The 17,525-nt window shown below is 41.9% G+C and overlaps 1 protein-coding gene across 1 annotated transcript; it reads left to right on the forward strand.

Annotated features, from left to right (window-relative positions):
* Nucleotides 1-690: 690 nt before the first annotated feature.
* Nucleotides 691-17,193, forward strand: cgna (cingulin a). Its single transcript, XM_083917673.1, has 21 exons — nt 691-818; nt 7,522-8,437; nt 8,543-8,640; nt 8,731-8,800; nt 8,919-9,014; nt 9,764-9,885; nt 10,089-10,200; nt 10,482-10,694; nt 11,222-11,370; nt 11,571-11,597; nt 12,235-12,355; nt 12,451-12,663; nt 12,841-13,062; nt 13,155-13,403; nt 13,506-13,676; nt 13,908-14,069; nt 14,349-14,522; nt 14,652-14,770; nt 15,695-15,803; nt 15,924-16,087; nt 16,617-17,193. The coding sequence occupies exons 2-21, from the start codon at nt 7,523-7,525 to the stop codon at nt 16,747-16,749; spliced, it is 3,639 nt and encodes a 1,212-aa protein (XP_083773799.1). The 5' UTR covers nt 691-818; nt 7,522; the 3' UTR covers nt 16,750-17,193.
* Nucleotides 17,194-17,525: the final 332 nt, after the last annotated feature.

Raw genomic sequence — 17,525 nt, forward strand, 5'->3', positions numbered from 1 at the left:
AAGCTCGAAGGCATCTCTAAACAACCCAAAACCTGAATGAAATACCTGTAAGTAACATGCACTTGCAACTAGGGTTAGAGCTGTTGGTTAAGGGCCTTGCATGGTGCTGCTGAACCATCAGCTGGTATGTAGTTGCGCCATCTACTGGTAAATTGAAGAAAAAACAAACGCATGAATGAACCAATGTAATCACAAATCGTCTATCACGAGTCCTGGAAAATATGTGTTTATCTGTGTCATTTGTTTATTTCATCTGAAGTAATACATATATATTTTTTTCAATTTAGCAATATTAGTTTCAGATTAAGAACAAGCAGACAAGCAGCAGACATAGATACGCATACGAATAAGACCAGTGTGCAAATAATACACATCAAAAATATAGTTAAACAATATATACACAATAATAAATGAAGTATAGCCTATACTAAAAAAAAACAACATAACATCTAAAGTAATAAAACGGGCTTCCTTTTTTGGAGTAAAACAGGTCATAAAGTGGTCCAGCACAATAAATAACTGACGTAAAGATTGGACCAATAGCAAACGCAGCCGATATCCAAGAGTCCCGCCCACATCAGCTCGCTGATCCAATCACAGCGCTCCCTCTGGAGAGGCTGGGCGGGACGGTTACATCCCCGACAAAGGTAACAGGTTGCTGCATAATGAACTTGTTGTCGCTGTGTTAAATTGCGTGGGAGTTGCTTTCCCACACACTTTTCTTCTTGGACTTTGACGGAAAACATTTGAATTATCACCGACAACAGTGGAGCAAAGTGTCAAAAAGGAGCCAGAGGAACAACTTCAGAGAAAAAGAGGTAACTTTACGCCTGTTGTTAGACTTGTCAGAGCCAAACCAGACACACTCGACCTGTCAGACAGTTATGCTCTGTGTGGGATGATTTTCATTGGTATGTGACGCTTATTCCTTCGTTTAAGTTAGTTCTGCTATATTTCTTACCGTATCACACTGGGGCTTTTCTGTTAGCCAGTTAGCTTGGGTGCTAACTGTTAGTTTGATGGGTGCTCCTAGCTAACGTTACTGCAGGATAACTTGCCTGTTAATGAGATGCAAAAATACATGCGAGAGATGCTGCAAACTTTTCTGTTAAATAGAAGTAGGCTACTCACAGACTGACTACGTGTATGCAGGTGGAAATGCAAGACTCATACAGATAGTTTAATGTCAGAGGAGTTCATAAGTAAAAGCAGTTTAGCTCCAGAACAGGTTTATCTTGATACCAGGGGGAGTCGTGGAAAAATTGTGCACCGTGAAACAAACAACTTTAAGACCTCCGAGATAGTGTTTAGGACACAGGAGGGTACACGAAAACACATTTTGACTCCCTTTAGGCCCACAATCTGTGCATAACAATAAAATCAGCCTGACAGGACATTTTGAAGAGCAGAGATGCTCTTCAGCATTTAGTTTGAGTCAAGTGAAACTGATGAAGCGTGCAAAAACCAAGGTCAGATTATAGTTTTGAAGTGTGGGGAAAGGCTCATGGATTGTGTCATGGATTTGAATAATTATAGCATTTAACCTGCTTGCCACTGCAAATGCTGCTGACACAGTTTCATTTTAAAACAGAACTAGATGCCATCATGTGATTGGGGGTCACACCAGCCAAATGGGGCCAGGGGCATAAAGTTGGCCCATTGCCTACCTCCCTTATTTTCAAACTCGGCCTTCATTTTGATCTCAACTACACACCTGTACAGTAAAGTTTCATGGCTGTATCTTGTTTTGTCCAGACGCCTGTGACAAAATCTGTCTACAGGCGGAAAGACGCATGAACACCTGGCAAAATACTCAAAACCTCCTCTGTTTTTGTTCTCCCTAGAGAAGGGGTCTTCAGGACCACATTTTGCTACGATAACACACACACAGACTCTCAAAATGAAAACAATACCAGCGTCGCTGTCACGGCCGGTAGTGAACATGGAAAAGTTTAACCTGATTGCATTTTTTAAATCTGGACAGAGTTATAAAGGTTAGTCTAATGTTACATGTACAAATACTGTAGTGTGCAGATAAAATCACATAAATCAGTCATTCTCTCTCACATACATGGACGCGCTCGGCTGGTGCAAGGGCAAAGGACTGAAAGAAACAAGTGTCTGGAATGTGGGGTAAGGGAGGGGCGTATTTATGTGCTCCTAATATGGTGTCATTTGTGTACTGTTTGGAAACACTGAAGTATCCCTTTGTTTGTTTGAGTGTGAAAGGCGAGCAGGGGTAAGTTTGGAAAGAGATTGACCGCTTCATAGAGGAAGAGGGCCTGGTTTCATGTCAAGAATGTAATGGAGAGGGAGAATACCCTGAGGACTGAGAGAGTGGCTGCCTGTCCTTTAGACACAGAAGGCGTTAGCTCCTGTTTTGTCCATCGATGTTACTTAAGCCATTTAGTTTTCTAGGTTATGCCTGTAAAACTTTATGATTCGCCTGTAAGAAAAGGTTTCAAACTACTGCTTTACAGCTTGTCCGTGTTGGCTTAATGTGTGCTGTACAGGCGGCTAGCACCTAAACAGTTGTTAATTGATTTGTCAATCAGCTAAAATTAATTGACAACAATGTTGGTGGTTGATTGACTTTTTAAAGTAATTTATGTCGCAAAACATGTATTGCTCTTAAGTGTTTGCTGTTGGGGCTTTTTTGTATTATATTATTGAACATGTAAGTTAATTATTGACCTGGAAAACAGTTGCTTGACATAAAAACCTTAACGCTTACTAACTTTTACCAGCAATTTTAATGAATTAAATACATTTTTCCTATTTTCTGTCATTTTATTGACTAAACTATTAATCAGTTATTTGAAACAATAATCAACGGATCACTTATTTTCAAATTTAGTATGTAGGGTGTAGGAATTTTTTAGGGCTGCCCCTTCAACTTATCTGTTGTTTTGGTCCTGGTCAACTAAAATTTGCTTAAACAATATTCATTTTTTTATGTATTTTTAATGCTCTCTTATTTCATGCTCTCTTTTCTCCAAGAGCCTTATGAGCCCATGTTAAACACAAGATTTAAAGTGGTGCTTTTGCAGGATTATTTGTGGGGAAACTCACAGGACCACCCTACAATTTTTATAATATATGAAACACAGCACATACACAAGTTTAGACACAAACAGCCTAACCTTGAGCCTTTGCGGCTCTCTATAGCTTTTGGGCCAGGCCAGAGATGAAATGATCACATGAACCATGCTGACTGTGAGTCAGCAGAGGCACTTTCATGACTCCACAAAGTGCTGTTGTCTCATTTCTCTCCCCACCTGCTCTAATCTCCTAATTATATTTTCCATTCCATCTCGGATCTTCACAGGGAAGCAGCTCCAATTCAATTTATTGTGTGGGAATTCAATTTGAGGCCAGAGGCAGCGACCGCGTCAGCATAACTGCAGGGTAACACGACTGGCAACGGAGTCCGAGAGCACCAGATACACTCTTAGCTAGGCAAGCAAGACTGAAAAAGCTTGTATCATAAATAGAATGTGACTTTAACAACAAGTGTGGGTTAGAGACCTGTGCTTAAAGACCCATAGCTTACTACAAGAGTACTAGTGCTGCAACTAACGTTTTTTTTACATAATCAATTCATCTTCCCTATATTTACTCGATTTACTCTATTTGTTTGATTTGTAAAATGTCCAAACAAAACGAAAAATCTCTGTTACCTGAAGCCCAAGCTGACATCTTCACATCACCTGTTTTGTTTTACCAACAGTTGAAAACCCAAATAATCTGTTTACAATCACATGATACAAAAAAACAACAAATCTTCACAATTGAGAAGCTGGAACTAGAGAATAATTACCACTTAATGGCTTGTTGATTTAAATCAACTATCGTTTCAGCCCTCAAGGATACACACAGTGAATTCAATTTCAAATAAAGAATGCACTAACATTATGTTAGATGTGCCTGGCATGCTGATTTCATAGCACATGTACTGTACTTGACTGTATACCCAAACTAATTACAGAAGAACTTGTTTGATATCCTACTCTCAATATTGAAAGAATGTTTATTTTAGACAGGTGTGGAAAGAAGTTAGCTTTGGGGAGAAACCTAGAAGGGAGACTGGGCACAAACATCTCAGTGTATAAAATCATTTGTTTAAATCATATAAAAAGTGTAAGGGAGCGAATGAAAGAGCACAGGGATCATTTTAGCATTCTCAGAATTGCTGCCCTAATTTTCTGCCCCACATCAACTGGACAATAGGATGGGTTCCCCCTCACCCCTGTCCCCATTGGAGCTGGGACTACGTTCTTCCTCACTGACATACACAAATTAAACTGATGACTAGATGCGGATCAACAGATCGCAAGAGAGAAAAGTCTGTAAGTCAGTTTGACACAGTGAGACCTTTCAGACCCTGTTCAGATTCACATGAATTAAATGCACGTTATCCTCATATGGCACATTCGTCTGCGCACGACATGTTTGACCTTGCTGGGAAGACAGTGGGCTGCAGAATTCATGCTTGAATGCACAAATGCGTTGTGACATGGTGCTTCCTCTGTGGTTCCCAAAGGGTGGGAACAAAAATCGACTAACTGCGAATGTCTGATGAGCAGGCCTGTTTGCGGACGATGCTTATGCACCACAAGCACACAGATATCCTCAAAAGGTGACCGCTAGCCCAGTCCATCATATATTCTTGCTCCAAAGTTGTTTAATTTTCGCTTTCACAGCCGGGACATATAAGATTATCCGTCTTGGCCCACTTTGTCGACTGTATCTTATTCTTGGCGTGGTGTGGGCTCATGAAGGCTCCAAAATCTGTATGGAAAGATGAAAATGTGTCTGCAGGCATTCAATAATGTATGGGTGCATGTGTTGGAGTTGTCTATTTGATGGTTACTTATGTAGGCAGTCCTTTTGTGTGTATGGGGGAGGGTTGTGCTGGAAACAGCTTGACTGGATTTTATCACACATTGAGGCACTGATAAGAGTTTCTCTCTCATTTCACTCTCCCAGTCCACTTTCTGTCTCTCACCTTGGAAAGCTGTGGAGAAGAAATAAAAGGTACAGAGGTCAGGGAGGGAGTGTTGTAACAGGTTTGATGTGAGTTTAATGAGCCATACCAGTGTAACAGACATAGGGATGGGCTCTCACAATGTGACCTAACGCAAGGCATAATCAGTCCATGTAATATCAGGAATGTTCAGTACTTTTATTATTGCCAGTGACAAATCAGGCTGACGGTGAGTTATAATTCAATTTTGACATAGGTGTGATCAGTGAAACAGAAGTAGTTTCAGAATGATTCATCTAGAGCTATCAAGAGTACAGAAAAAGGGATGATTAGAGAGTGAAGAAAAACCCAAAAGGGGAAAAATTACAATGAAATAAGAATGAAAAGGTCCTTCTAGATGCTATGGTACCTGTCTCTATTCAAGCTGTCAACATTTTGAAGAGGGACATAGTTTTAGTATCTGGCTGGGAAACTTCCAATAGTTGGGAAAAGCTTTGTGGGTCCTTACACAGGGAAAGTGATATGTGGGTGTGTGCTTTCAGGTTAATGACTAATGGAGTGCGCTGAGGACAAAGTCCACACAACCAGTCGAGATCCAGAAACTAAGTGTTACTGCCTATAAATCTGTGTCCCTGTGTGTGTGTTTGTTCAAAGATTTTTTTCAGGGTTGCCTGTTAATGAGCGTCTAGATATTCTTTGTTTGATTTTCTAATTTGAGGGAAGAGCTGTTTTAAGTTAACTTGGCTTTTGATTGCATTGTAGCAGTCTGTTTTTTTTTTCTCTGCGTCCCTGAACCTGCTATTGTGAGTATAGCCTGGCGGATACTAGATTAATAGGCCGATACTGATACCAATATTTGAGTTTGAATAAATCTGACAACGATATTTCAGCCAATAGTAATCAGTATTTCCTCTAGGTTTTTTCAGGAGGTGGGAATTATTTTTGTTATACCTGGGTTGTGTGCGTCATCCACCTGCAGTCAAAGCGAAAATAAAAAAAATAGGAAATAAAAATATTAATTTGGACCAAGTTTATATTTTGAGTACTGATACTGTTGAATTTAGCATTATGTAACCTGTATTAGATTAGAGGCAAGTCTCTGAGACAATGTGAGGTATTTATCTCACATATACTGTAAATATGAGATAAATAAGGTATCTATGACTGCTACAACAGTGGCTGACTGAAGTGAGGATGGTTGTGACAAAGTGTTACAATTAACTCCTAATGACACACACATAGATATACATACAGACAAATATATAACATTACATTATTACAGTACATTTGATTTCATTTAGCTGACGCTTTTGTCCAAAGTGACTTCCAATAAGTGAGTTCAACAATTAAGGTCAAAAAACCGGAAGAGCAAGTTATTAACTAAGGGCAGTAGATTCAAATAAGTAAATCTTTAGAGTGCTACATATAAGTGCTTTTTTTTCCTTCTTCCTTTAATCCTCTTCTTAGCCATGGTGCAGTCAAAGGAGATGCGTTTTTAGCCTGCCGCAGAAGTTGTGTAGATTTCTGCCTTCCGAATGTCGATGGGGAGCTTGTTCAACCATTTGGGAGCCAGGACGACAAACAGTCGTAACTTAGTTGAGTGACTCTGTGTTCCTCTCAGTGAGGTAGCGACAAGCCGATTTGCCGATGCAGAATATAGAGAGATCGCTGCGCTAATTAATGAATCATTAAGTATGTGACATACTTGGTAAAGTTGGAAGCATTGCTATTTGTAGTAGATACAAAAGGATTGGCTACTTTGTGTCAAAATTGCATATCTTTAACACAAAAATTCAGGGAGTTATACAGGTGGTGCTGAGACAAAAAAAATGTACAACCGTACTTGGTCTCCCCTACTCAATGCCTCGTTGACCTACTGCACACACTGCAGTAGGTCTACATAGCAGAGGCACACGGGATACTCTAGTTAACTAATTCTTTTGTCTTTTGTGGTCTGAAAAACAGTAAATGCATCAAATGAAGTGCCCGTATTGCTATTTTATAAGCTGTTGCTGTCATATGTCGCAGAATCTGCATGAGTGCAGTTTGATGGTAACGCAGCTGTCGAGGCTTTCGTCCCTGTCTGTCACGCTGCCTGAGGAGGTTGATTTATTGGTTTAACTTGAATTGTGAGCTTTTCAGTCTCAGTCTATTTTCAGAGCACCTGCAGTACACACAAACCTCAGCCAAATCCTGTATGCTCAAACAAAATCTCTTTTTGTTGTCTTGGATTAAAGATAAATCAGGCAGATATGGCTTTCATCATCATACCAATTAATTTCTTTTATGATAAAATGTTCTCCTGAAAAACACTTAACCTCAAACTGTGTGTATGTATAGGAAAAAAGGTAAGTTGCTGCAGACAAAACCATTAGCCAAACGAAAGTACTGCAGTGTGATATACAATACATAATTAAAAACCTATGTTTGGGTATAAAATGACTAGACCAAAGTTAAAAACAATATCTCATGTGTGATCTAACCGCATACTTGCTTCCTTCTTCTCCTTATCCTGCTTTCTGCTGTGTTACCAGCATGAGTGCACCATCTTCAGGTCGGAAGACCCCAGTGGACTACGGTGTCCAGATCCGCTTCATCAATGATATCTATGACACTGGCGGGGGTCAGCCAGGGCCCCAGCCCAAGCCCAAGCCCAAGCCCAAGACCCAGACCACCTCCAAGTACGGTGTGGCGGTCAGGGTGCAGGGTATTGCTGGCCAGCCATATGTGGTCCTGAAGGACGGAGAGAAAGGAGATTCTTATGGGGTCCAGCTCAGGACTCAGTACCCCTCTGGTTGCAATAGCCTTCCCCGGAGGCGAGAAAAGGCAGAGCCAGAAACACAGCGAGCTGATGTAGGAGGAGGACAGGGCGGGGCGCTACGCCGAGCTCAGTCCCATGGGTCGCTGCTGGACAGGGGTGGAGAGGAAGGGGCAGGCAATGAGGATTTCCAACTCTCTAGGCCACCAGGGGATGGGAAGTCTGGTAGTTATGGGAATCTGGATGGAGGAATTGGAGTAAAAGGGGAAAGAGAGCAGGTTCGGCGTTTCAGTGGTAGAGAGGAGGACGTGGAAAGGAATATGTGGGATGGTTCGTATAAAGCAGGGCTAAACGGGTCAGTGGGGTCAGTCAGAAACAGTCAGTCCTACTCTGACCCTCCTAAACAAACAAATCAGAGACAGACTCCTGTCAACAGACTAATAAACACTTTTGATGCTGGTAACACTGGAGTCCAACAGAGAAGACTCCCTGCTGAGCAACAAGATCCAAGAGCTACATCTCCTCTCCTCACCCCCAACCCCTACACCTCACCTCCGTCCTCAACTCACAGCAGCCTGGGACGCAGCCAGGCCACTGTCACCAAATTTCAAGGACACTCTGCTAATCAGTGGACTTCACCAGGAAGATATGCCACTGCAGAGACCCCGCAGCCCAGTCTGACAGAGGCACAAGTAAGAAAAAACTATGTTATGGCTGGGCATCACAGCTGATTTTTAGTAAGCTCCAAACACATAGCATGCACATTGCAAGAGTAGTTTTCTGATCTATGTCTCAAGGTGACTCCTGACCTTTTGCTGGACCAGGGTCAGAGTGCAGAGAGGACCAGCGAGGAGGAGCAGGTCATGCAGACTATACACAACATCCTGAGACAAGGGTATGGACCTATCTGTTATCCTTGGGAGGCACATAGATGTTTAAGTTGCCATGGCAATAAATTATTACATTCAAATAAATCTTCACACAGGACCAACGAGAGCGATGTTGTCATCAACCACAAAGTCAAGGTCATCTTTCAGAAGATTCAGAATCTAAAGGTTGGTCCTTTTTTTGAGAATATGTGATTAGGTGAGGGGATGTTCCTAAACTGGTTCATATCAGGTAAAGATAGTGTGTTCATAATTGCATGTATATTCCCATTTATCTTTTTTTCAGCCAAAAGAAAGACCTCAGGAAGATTGGATGAGAGAAAAGAGGGAGTTTGAAAGAAAGATGGCTGAACTGCAAACTGCCCTGCAGAGGGAAAGAAGGGTAAGCAAAGAGGAAGTAAAGATGCGAGAGCATATAGAGATTTTTTTATATTGATACTTCATTGTTTGCAGTGCTGAAATGTATCTTTATACTTTCCTCTAGTGGATAAGATAACACTAAAGACATGAAGAGAATGTGTGTAAGAGTTTTGGGTTGTTACTGTACTTTCAGTAACTTGGATGACCCGCCAAGCCTCCCTAAATTCACTTGGCTGATTGAAACTGGCTGCCACCAGAGGATGTTAACATTCAGAGAGTAAACCTGCCACTTTAAATCAGCTCTGATTACACAGTGCACATCCAAAGCCACACATAAACACTCATCCAAGTCTCCTCGAAAATGAGAGCACCAGCAACTATCAAGTGATAGCTGTTGGTCGGTTGAGTGTAGGAAACTGTCCTCAGAGTTTTTATGTCTTTGACTAATCTTACCAGGAGGGCTGGGGGTTCCTTGGAGTGTGCTTCAGATTAATCCTCACATTAATCCTTAAAGCCCTCTGGCCTGGTCAAAGGTGCACTCACACAATAATCTAACTTCAATAATGACTAATTATATGTTGGCTTAAGGAAGGTAGGTAGGTCTTAATCTCTAATAGCTCCTAAGAACTTAATCCCTTATGCATATTGATCGGTGGGCAAATGCAAGCTCACTTTAGCATTTCCTAAAAGCAAACCGTTAATGCCACCAGAGCTACCTGATGTCTTATGTTGCACTTCTTTCATTTATTCATCATGTCTGCCTGTGTGTAGGACTCTGTTAGCAATTCTGATCCCGCTCTGAAAGCTGAGCTGGAGTCCTGTCTGGACGAAAATCTGCAGCTCCGGGAGATGCTGGACCGGAAGAAGAAAGAATTAAATGAAACACAATCGGAGTGAGGACACAACAGCATTCACACACACACACACACACATACTACACACAAGGGGCATGGTACCACTGTCTGTGAGTCTTTGTGTTCAGGAGTGAGAAGGATGCATGACAAGCCCACTTTGTTTTCAAGCACAAAGAAGTATGCCATACTCATCTGAATTAAAAGACTCATTATGTAGTGTGTATGTCCTCTTTTCCTTGCAGGCTGACTCAGCTGCGTATGGACAGGGAGAACGCAGAGGCACGAGTCAGAGAAATGGAGGACCAGCTGGCTGAGCTTCAGGATGAACTGAGAAGAGAGAACGTCAACAAAACGGTATCACAGTGACACACTCGCAAAAAAACAACCACATAGATGCATAGGGAGAAACCATCTTGCCCCACTATTGAATTTATAAAAAATAAGCTGAGACTGAAATCCGAACTACATTTTTATCATGTGGCATCATATTTACAGGTTAAGTTGAGAAAGTTTTTGCAGTTAAAAGCTAGATTAACTTTAATTCCAGATCAGAAGCAATACTATACAAATTGGAGGCTAAGAGATCAAAAGAGTAACAAGTTAATATTGTATATTCACTGTTTCTGACTCTGCAGGACCTGAAGTCTTGTCAGGCACAGCTGATGGATTTGTGCCAGCTGAAACAGAAGCTGGAGGAGATGCTGAGGCAGAGAGAGAGGGAGCTAACTGCTCTCAAAGGAGCTCTGAAGGAAGAGGTGGCTACACATGACAAAGAGATCGAGGTGCTACGAGAGCAGTACAGCACTGACATGGAGAAGCTCCGCAGCAGCATGGAGCAGGTGTCTCAGGTGTGTACACAAGCACCACCAGCTTTCATTTGACATGGAAATGTATTAAAGTTGGAGACAAAATGGGCAAACCAGTCCCTCAACAACAGATTCCATCAAAAAAACACTCCTTCATGTTTGTTTTGTGACAGTATTTTTTTTTTTTTTTAATTTTGGCTTTCAGGAGATTTTCTCATGAGAATCATTTACAAGAGCCCTACAGCCATCCTTATTTTGTTGCTTTAATTCATTTTTAAGGCCACTCAGTTATTTCTACAGCTTCCACTTTACAGTAACTTATTTTGTACATAGACAAATAAAGAGTGATCTCATGAGACTACATTTCTGATGAAAGCCTCAGGACAAGAACTCAGGAGTGTCTACACAGGAGAAGCTGCATGCACAGGTGCATTGGGCACGCTCAGCCCAGGTGCACTATCTAGCAGCAAGAAAAAGCATTTTAAACGTATCCATCTACATACTGTATGTCTGTGAAAGGGTAGGGATATAAACAAACATGCCCTCAATTCTTCTGTCTCTTATTTTAGTCCCACGCAGGGATCGAGTCAGAGCGGGTGCGTGTGAATGCGTCGGTTCGCTCCCTACAGCAGCAGTTGGAAGACTGTAGAGATGAGAGCTGCCACTGGATGGAGCAGTTTCACGCCACCAGAGATGAACTTCGAACAACCAAACAAGAGTGAGTCTTTTATAATACATCATTGTATTCATAGAGTGTATTCACCGTTACCTACCTGGATTTGGGCTTTCCGATGCTTACTTGGACGTGGATTTTGTCACTGTCTTTTCATGGTTTCTCTGCACCTGCTTCACTACTAATGTGTGTCCATCTCTTCTCTTTCATTCTACCTTTCAATGTTTCTCCCCCCACTCTGTCAGAGAACCACCCAGCAGCCCTGAAACACCGTGAGAGTCACTAATTGAACAGCATTTGTGTTTAGCCGTGCAGTTCTGTAGATGTGGCTAGCTGTGCTAACGACTGTCTGACTGTAGTTGCAAGGCCATCCACACTTACAGCCCTAATTTATGACTGTGACATTATCCAAGTTTAAATGTGTACCATGAGCCGTCAAGTATCATGGGTACAAATGGGAATATGGACCATATTAAGTGCTGTGAACAGGAAATGGTGCAGGACACCAGTCCCAATCTGGATATTTTTATTTATTTATTTTTACTTTATTTTATTTAGCTGTTTACATCTTCATTGTGTCCATACAGTTGAACATGAGCAGAAACTATACTGGTGGTGTGGATGATCTTACATTTCTGTGTTTAGGAAAAAACAGATTCTAGACTTGCTTTCTGTGAATATGTCTGATTGTTATGTGGTGACAGGGCATGCTGATTTATTTTCCGTTGTTTGAAGATTAACTAATATCATATTTGCTTGTTGAGTACATTAAAGTGAATTAAGCCCACATGAAGCATCATGATTCACCTATACAATCCAACTGCAGAGGATCACATAATCAAGCAGATCTTACAATACCCTATATGGTACAATTTATAACAATAATCTGCATCATGTAAATGTGTTCAGACTCCTCCAAGCCCGTCTGGAAAAAGAGGAGTTTGAGGAGGAACTAAAGGAACTTCAGGAGAAAGTGAGCACCATGAAGCAACAGATACCCGACCCTAGCCTCACACAGACTCTCAACCAGGTGAACATAAACTAAGCCCCACATGCAATCTGACCCTGATCTGTTCTACAAAAATGAAGTAATTTAACCATCAAATTTTCCATGTTTCTGTTCAGGAACTCCAGCAGTATAATGCTGATCTACAGAAGGCCAAGTCTGAGGTGGAGAAGCAGAGGACAGCCTTCGACAGGAAGGTCATGGAGGTCATCGCCATAAAAAAATCTCACCAGGCCCAAGAGGCAGAACTCAAGTATGAAATTGACAGACTAAAGGAGCAGTTGCAGAGAGCCAAAGAGGATATTGCCAAGGCACAGGAGAAAAACAAACGGGTTAGTTAATAGTAAATGTGGTTATAACAGTATAAATCAAACTAATTACCTGGCTAGCAAAACAAAGTGTGGTGATATGTATGTGTAAATTTTGAGGATGATAAGATTTGCATTTAAATGTCTAGCTGGTTAGAAATTCTCATCTGTAATCTTCTGTCAATATCTTCTGTCCTATAGCTCCCAGACCCAGCCATCATCTCAGAGCTGGAGCAGAAGCTCGATGAGACACGTGGTGAAGCTGGCCAGCTCAAAGAGAAACTCTCATTAGCCGAGGAGGAAGTGAAGGCCAGTAAAACACGTCTCAATAGAGCTCAGATGGACGTTAAATCGCTCGAAGATGCCCAGCAAGAGCAGGAGGAGGCCAGCACACGTCTCAAAGAGAAACTCTCACGGTTGGAGGTAGGACCTGCCTCTCACACATCACAGTGTTGCAAAGACCAGTAGACTATTACCCTGAAAGCGTAACTGGGAATCATTTGTGGTTTCCTCAGGCTCAGTTGCAGACCAACGCCACAGAGAACTCAGAGGCCGAGATCACCCTCCACACTGAGGTGAGAACGTTGAGATCTGAGCTAGATGAGACCAAGAGAAAAGCTTCCAGACTGAGCCAGGAGCACCGTGAACTTATCCTGCGTGTGGAGGAGACAGAGAAAGACAAGGAGGCACTCAAACAGACCCTCAACCGCCTGGAAGAGACCAAACGACAGCAGGAAAGAGCTCTGGAGAAGCTCAACAAAGAGGTAAGAATGAGAGATCAAACAAACAAAAGCTTCTGCAGCACCAAGCATCCAACTTCTCATTAGAGGATTCATCCCCCTTTTTTTTTAACCCTGCTCTGTCAGAATGAATCTCTGACGGTGTCCTCAAAAGAGGAGGTGCAGACTCTCAGGGTTCAGCTGGAGGAGCAGAGGGAGAGGGCACGCAAGGAAATGCAGGAGGCACAACGTCACGGAAATGATGCTCAGAGTGAACTGGAAAGAAGTCATATAAATCTAAGGAGACTGGAGGAAGAGGTAAGTGTTGTGTGTACATGCTCGCTAGCTTCCTTGGCCTGGTTGTTGTTTTTATTATGGATGTATGGTCTGAATGTTTTCAGTAGTTTTGGCACACAATATTCATGGCGCATGCTTGGCTTATTGTATTCATGTGTCTGTGTGATACAAACATGCAAAACTGCACATTCATTTCGAGATAGAAATTCAGTCTGGCATCACTGTTTCTAATATTATTATAAATCTAAATAGATGTCAAGACAGAAGAAGGAGCTTCTGCTTGTATATGAGGAGAGGGACAACCACCAGCTTGATAAGGAGCTTCTAACCAACAGACTGCGCCACCTTGAGGGAGAGATGGAGGCCAGTAAAAGCGGCCAGAATGAGAAAACCCGGGAGGTTCGCATCCTGGAGGTAAGATATCTGCTCGTCTGGTTTAGGACAATAAACCATGACTACAGGACTTTGTTTAGGTAACAGTTCTGCTCTAATGTCAGTGTAACATTCTGCACATTCCTTACTTTAATTTTTAAATCAAACAAATATGGTTAATAGATTAGCCTGTAGACTTGTTAAATGCACACACACGTTATTATATATACTTACTGTCCAAATCTCTCACTGGGGCTACTACCACACACACCTTCTCCTTTCTGAGCATCTAATAAGTTGATCTCAACGTGTCTCTGTCAGGACAAGCTGAAGCGTATGGAGTTGGAGCTGGAGGAGGAGAAAAGCTCCGTGGAGATGCTGACAGACCGAGTGTCGAGGAGCAGAGACCAGATCGATCAACTCCGCTCTGACCTCATGCAGGAGAGATCCTCCAAACAGGATCTGGAGCTGGACAAGAATGCCATGGAGAGACATGTATGTATAACACATACACAACATCTGTGTCTGCTGACGTCTGTGATCATCAGTAACCGAAGTCTATCCCCCACCCAAGTATATTTTGGGTATTGTTGACCTGCTGTTTTTCCCTGTCTGTCCCTGCAGCTGAAGGAGCTAAGGAGTCGTGTGGCCGACATGGAGGGCCAATCTCGCTCCTCAGCAGGAGTTTCCCAACTGGAGAACAAGATCCAAGAGCTGGATGAACGCCTACGGAGTGAGGAAAGGTACAGTGCAACAGATAGAAAACAGGCTTCTGTCTCGTCAATCTTAATTCTGGATCACGTTTTTTTCACCCTTGTTTGTTTGACAACAAAATTCTCAAGTTTTTAAGTGGATTCCCAAGAAAGTTGGTGGATGGATGCTGTTTGTCATTGGCTGCGAATTATACTTTGGTAGTGATAGCAGTTTAGGTTTTCTACATGTAACTAAGGACTGCAACTAAGTATATTTTATATACTAGTACTATACTGTTTATATTATATACTCAAGTACTGTGCTTAAGGACAATTTTGAAATACTTGTGTGCTACTTCTACTGCACTAAAATATTTTACTTTTTACTAGACAACATTAGTTACTTTGCAGGTTCACATTGTTAATACAAAATATAAATCAACTAGAGGCCATCTTGCGATGGGATCATAACAGCCGCAATGCCATGGGCGTAGAGTGGTGGGGCAATGATCCCATCTCTACTTGTTCTTGCTCAGATCACACCCATTTTCAAACTTGGCCTTCATTTTGATCTCAACTGCACACCTGTTACATTTCGTGACTGTATTTTGCATCGTTGTGACACTATGGCAGTGAGAAAATCTGTCCAGACATACAAACACGTGGCAAAGTACTCAGAACCTCTTCTGTGTTAGTTCCTACTTTAGTAGGTGTGTCCAGGACGACATTTGGCCATGATCACACACACACACACACACACACACACACACACACACACACACACACACACACACACACACACACACACAAACACAGTAAGACAAGACTTTACACCTGTCTAGAGAGCATCTTCATGGGAGCAATGAGGTGGCAAATGTCTTCAGGGTATTTTTCTGTAGCTGAGACAGGGAGAGTATTACACATTAGCAGGCTTCTATGTTTTATGCTCTGTTTTTCTCTTGTATTATGCTTAAGGGAGAAGAACTCTGTAATAGCGTCTCAACGACGTCTGGAGAGGAAACTAAAGGATCTCAACATGACGCTGGATGAGGAGAAACAAACACACACTGAACAGAAAGACCAGGTAAGCCCATTCACCTCCTGTTGTATGTCAATATTTGAACTTACTCTTGAGACATGAGGACACATCAATTCCAAAAGCATACACAGTAAAATAATACTTTAACCTTATCTTGTGTTGCAGCTCGCTCTGAGAGTGAAAGCTCTTAAGAGGCAGGTGGACGAAGGAGAGACTGAGCTGGAAAGGATAGATGGACTGAGAAGAAAGGCCCAGAGAGACATGGAAGAACAGATTGAGCTCAAAGAGGCTTTGCAAGTCAGAGTAACAGCACTGGAAACTGAGCTCAAGTAAGCATTTCCTTGTATCCAAATGTGTCTCTTATCCAGTTTGTTAATCACTGTGCGCTTATGCGAGACACTTCCGGTCCGCCAGATTATCACAGCAGTGTGTTAGTGAGTAAGAGTGAGAGAGATAGAGACACCATCTCCTTCTCATGTCACAGAATGAATAAAACTGCGTGTAAATGACGTAATTACCTTATTACTGCCTGTTACACACAATTACAAACACCTGGTAGACATCCACACAGCCTCCCTGAGGTGCAGTATGTCACAATGTGATGTGTGTTAAACAAATCAGCAATCACCCACACGTGAAAAGGTATTTCATTAAACTAAAAAGCCACATTAATCATGTACCACAGGGGAAATTACATTCCAGACACGCTCCCACTAGAAACAAAGTATTGCATGTTCATCCTGTGTATTGCCAGCAGAGGGAGTTGTGTGATCAACTGGTCCCACTAACAATTGAAAATCAAGTGTTTAAACAGTTAATGATTACATTAAAAATATAAACGATGATTATGTGTCACAGGAGAAAAACACAGGCGATGCGCCCGGCTTTGGATTCATCCACCCTCAGTTCAGATGACGATGACAGCCTGTACGATCCCTCAACCATCACCTCCATCCTCACTGAGAGCAACCTCCAAACCAGCTCCTGTTAAAACAGCACTTCAGGGGGACAGAGTGAGGGTGGGAAAACATAGCACTGTTAAGGAAAAAAAAGGAGGGAAGGAGAGGTCTAGCTTCTTTGTAGACTGGGACTAAAGCCAAAAGGCAGAATGGTATACACTATAGACAATGAGGGGTGCAAGGACCTTCGGAGTTAAATGACATATTGTGGAGGTTAGAAGGGGGAGGATTTTCCACACCAGAGTGAATGGAAGGAAACAAAACATTCTCTGCATTTCAGGGCATTTCCTCCAGTCTACAATGCACGCAGATGTACTTCATGGTACGGTTGAAAGGACTCCCAACATGCAAAACCTCACTACTGCACAAAGTTACAAATTGAGGCTAGAAGCACAGAAAAATACCTCTTGAATTTTTGAATACAAATTCAGTATGTCAAACCATTCCAGGATTGAGATTCTGGGTGGAGCACTTAACAGCACAAAGTCTGGCTTTGACCAAACGATCCAAAATACTCTCTTCATCGTTCAGTGTGGACAGTTTACCTGTTGGACTTGAGTTTTCTCTGTAGCGCAGCCATCGACTGACTGAACACATGGATTCTGTACCCGGCATACACAAATATTAACTACTGACAGTAGTGCATTCATGATTGCCAGAAAGAGAAGTTGTAAGCAATATAATACTATAATTCTCATGCTAATTTTAATTTTAAGTACCACATATTTGTATTGAATGAAATTTGGAGTTTGTTTACATAAAACAAAATAAATTTTCTCCCGTTTTCCATCGTCCAGTCTTTAATGTC

Source organism: Echiichthys vipera, assembly GCF_963691815.1.
Source record: "Echiichthys vipera genome assembly, chromosome: 8".
NCBI lineage: Eukaryota > Metazoa > Chordata > Actinopteri > Perciformes > Trachinidae > Echiichthys > Echiichthys vipera.

Bases quoted from the DNA above. Each gene is read 5' to 3' on its own strand.
- cgna (XM_083917673.1), top strand. From the start codon at position 7,523: ATGAGTGCACCATCTTCAGGTCGGAAGACCCCAGTGGACTACGGTGTC. The intron at 8,641-8,730 runs GTATGGACCTAT...ATCTTCACACAG, and splicing joins CACAACATCCTGAGACAAGG to GACCAACGAGAGCGATGTTG. The intron at 13,404-13,505 runs GTAAGAATGAGA...CTGCTCTGTCAG, and splicing joins TGGAGAAGCTCAACAAAGAG to AATGAATCTCTGACGGTGTC.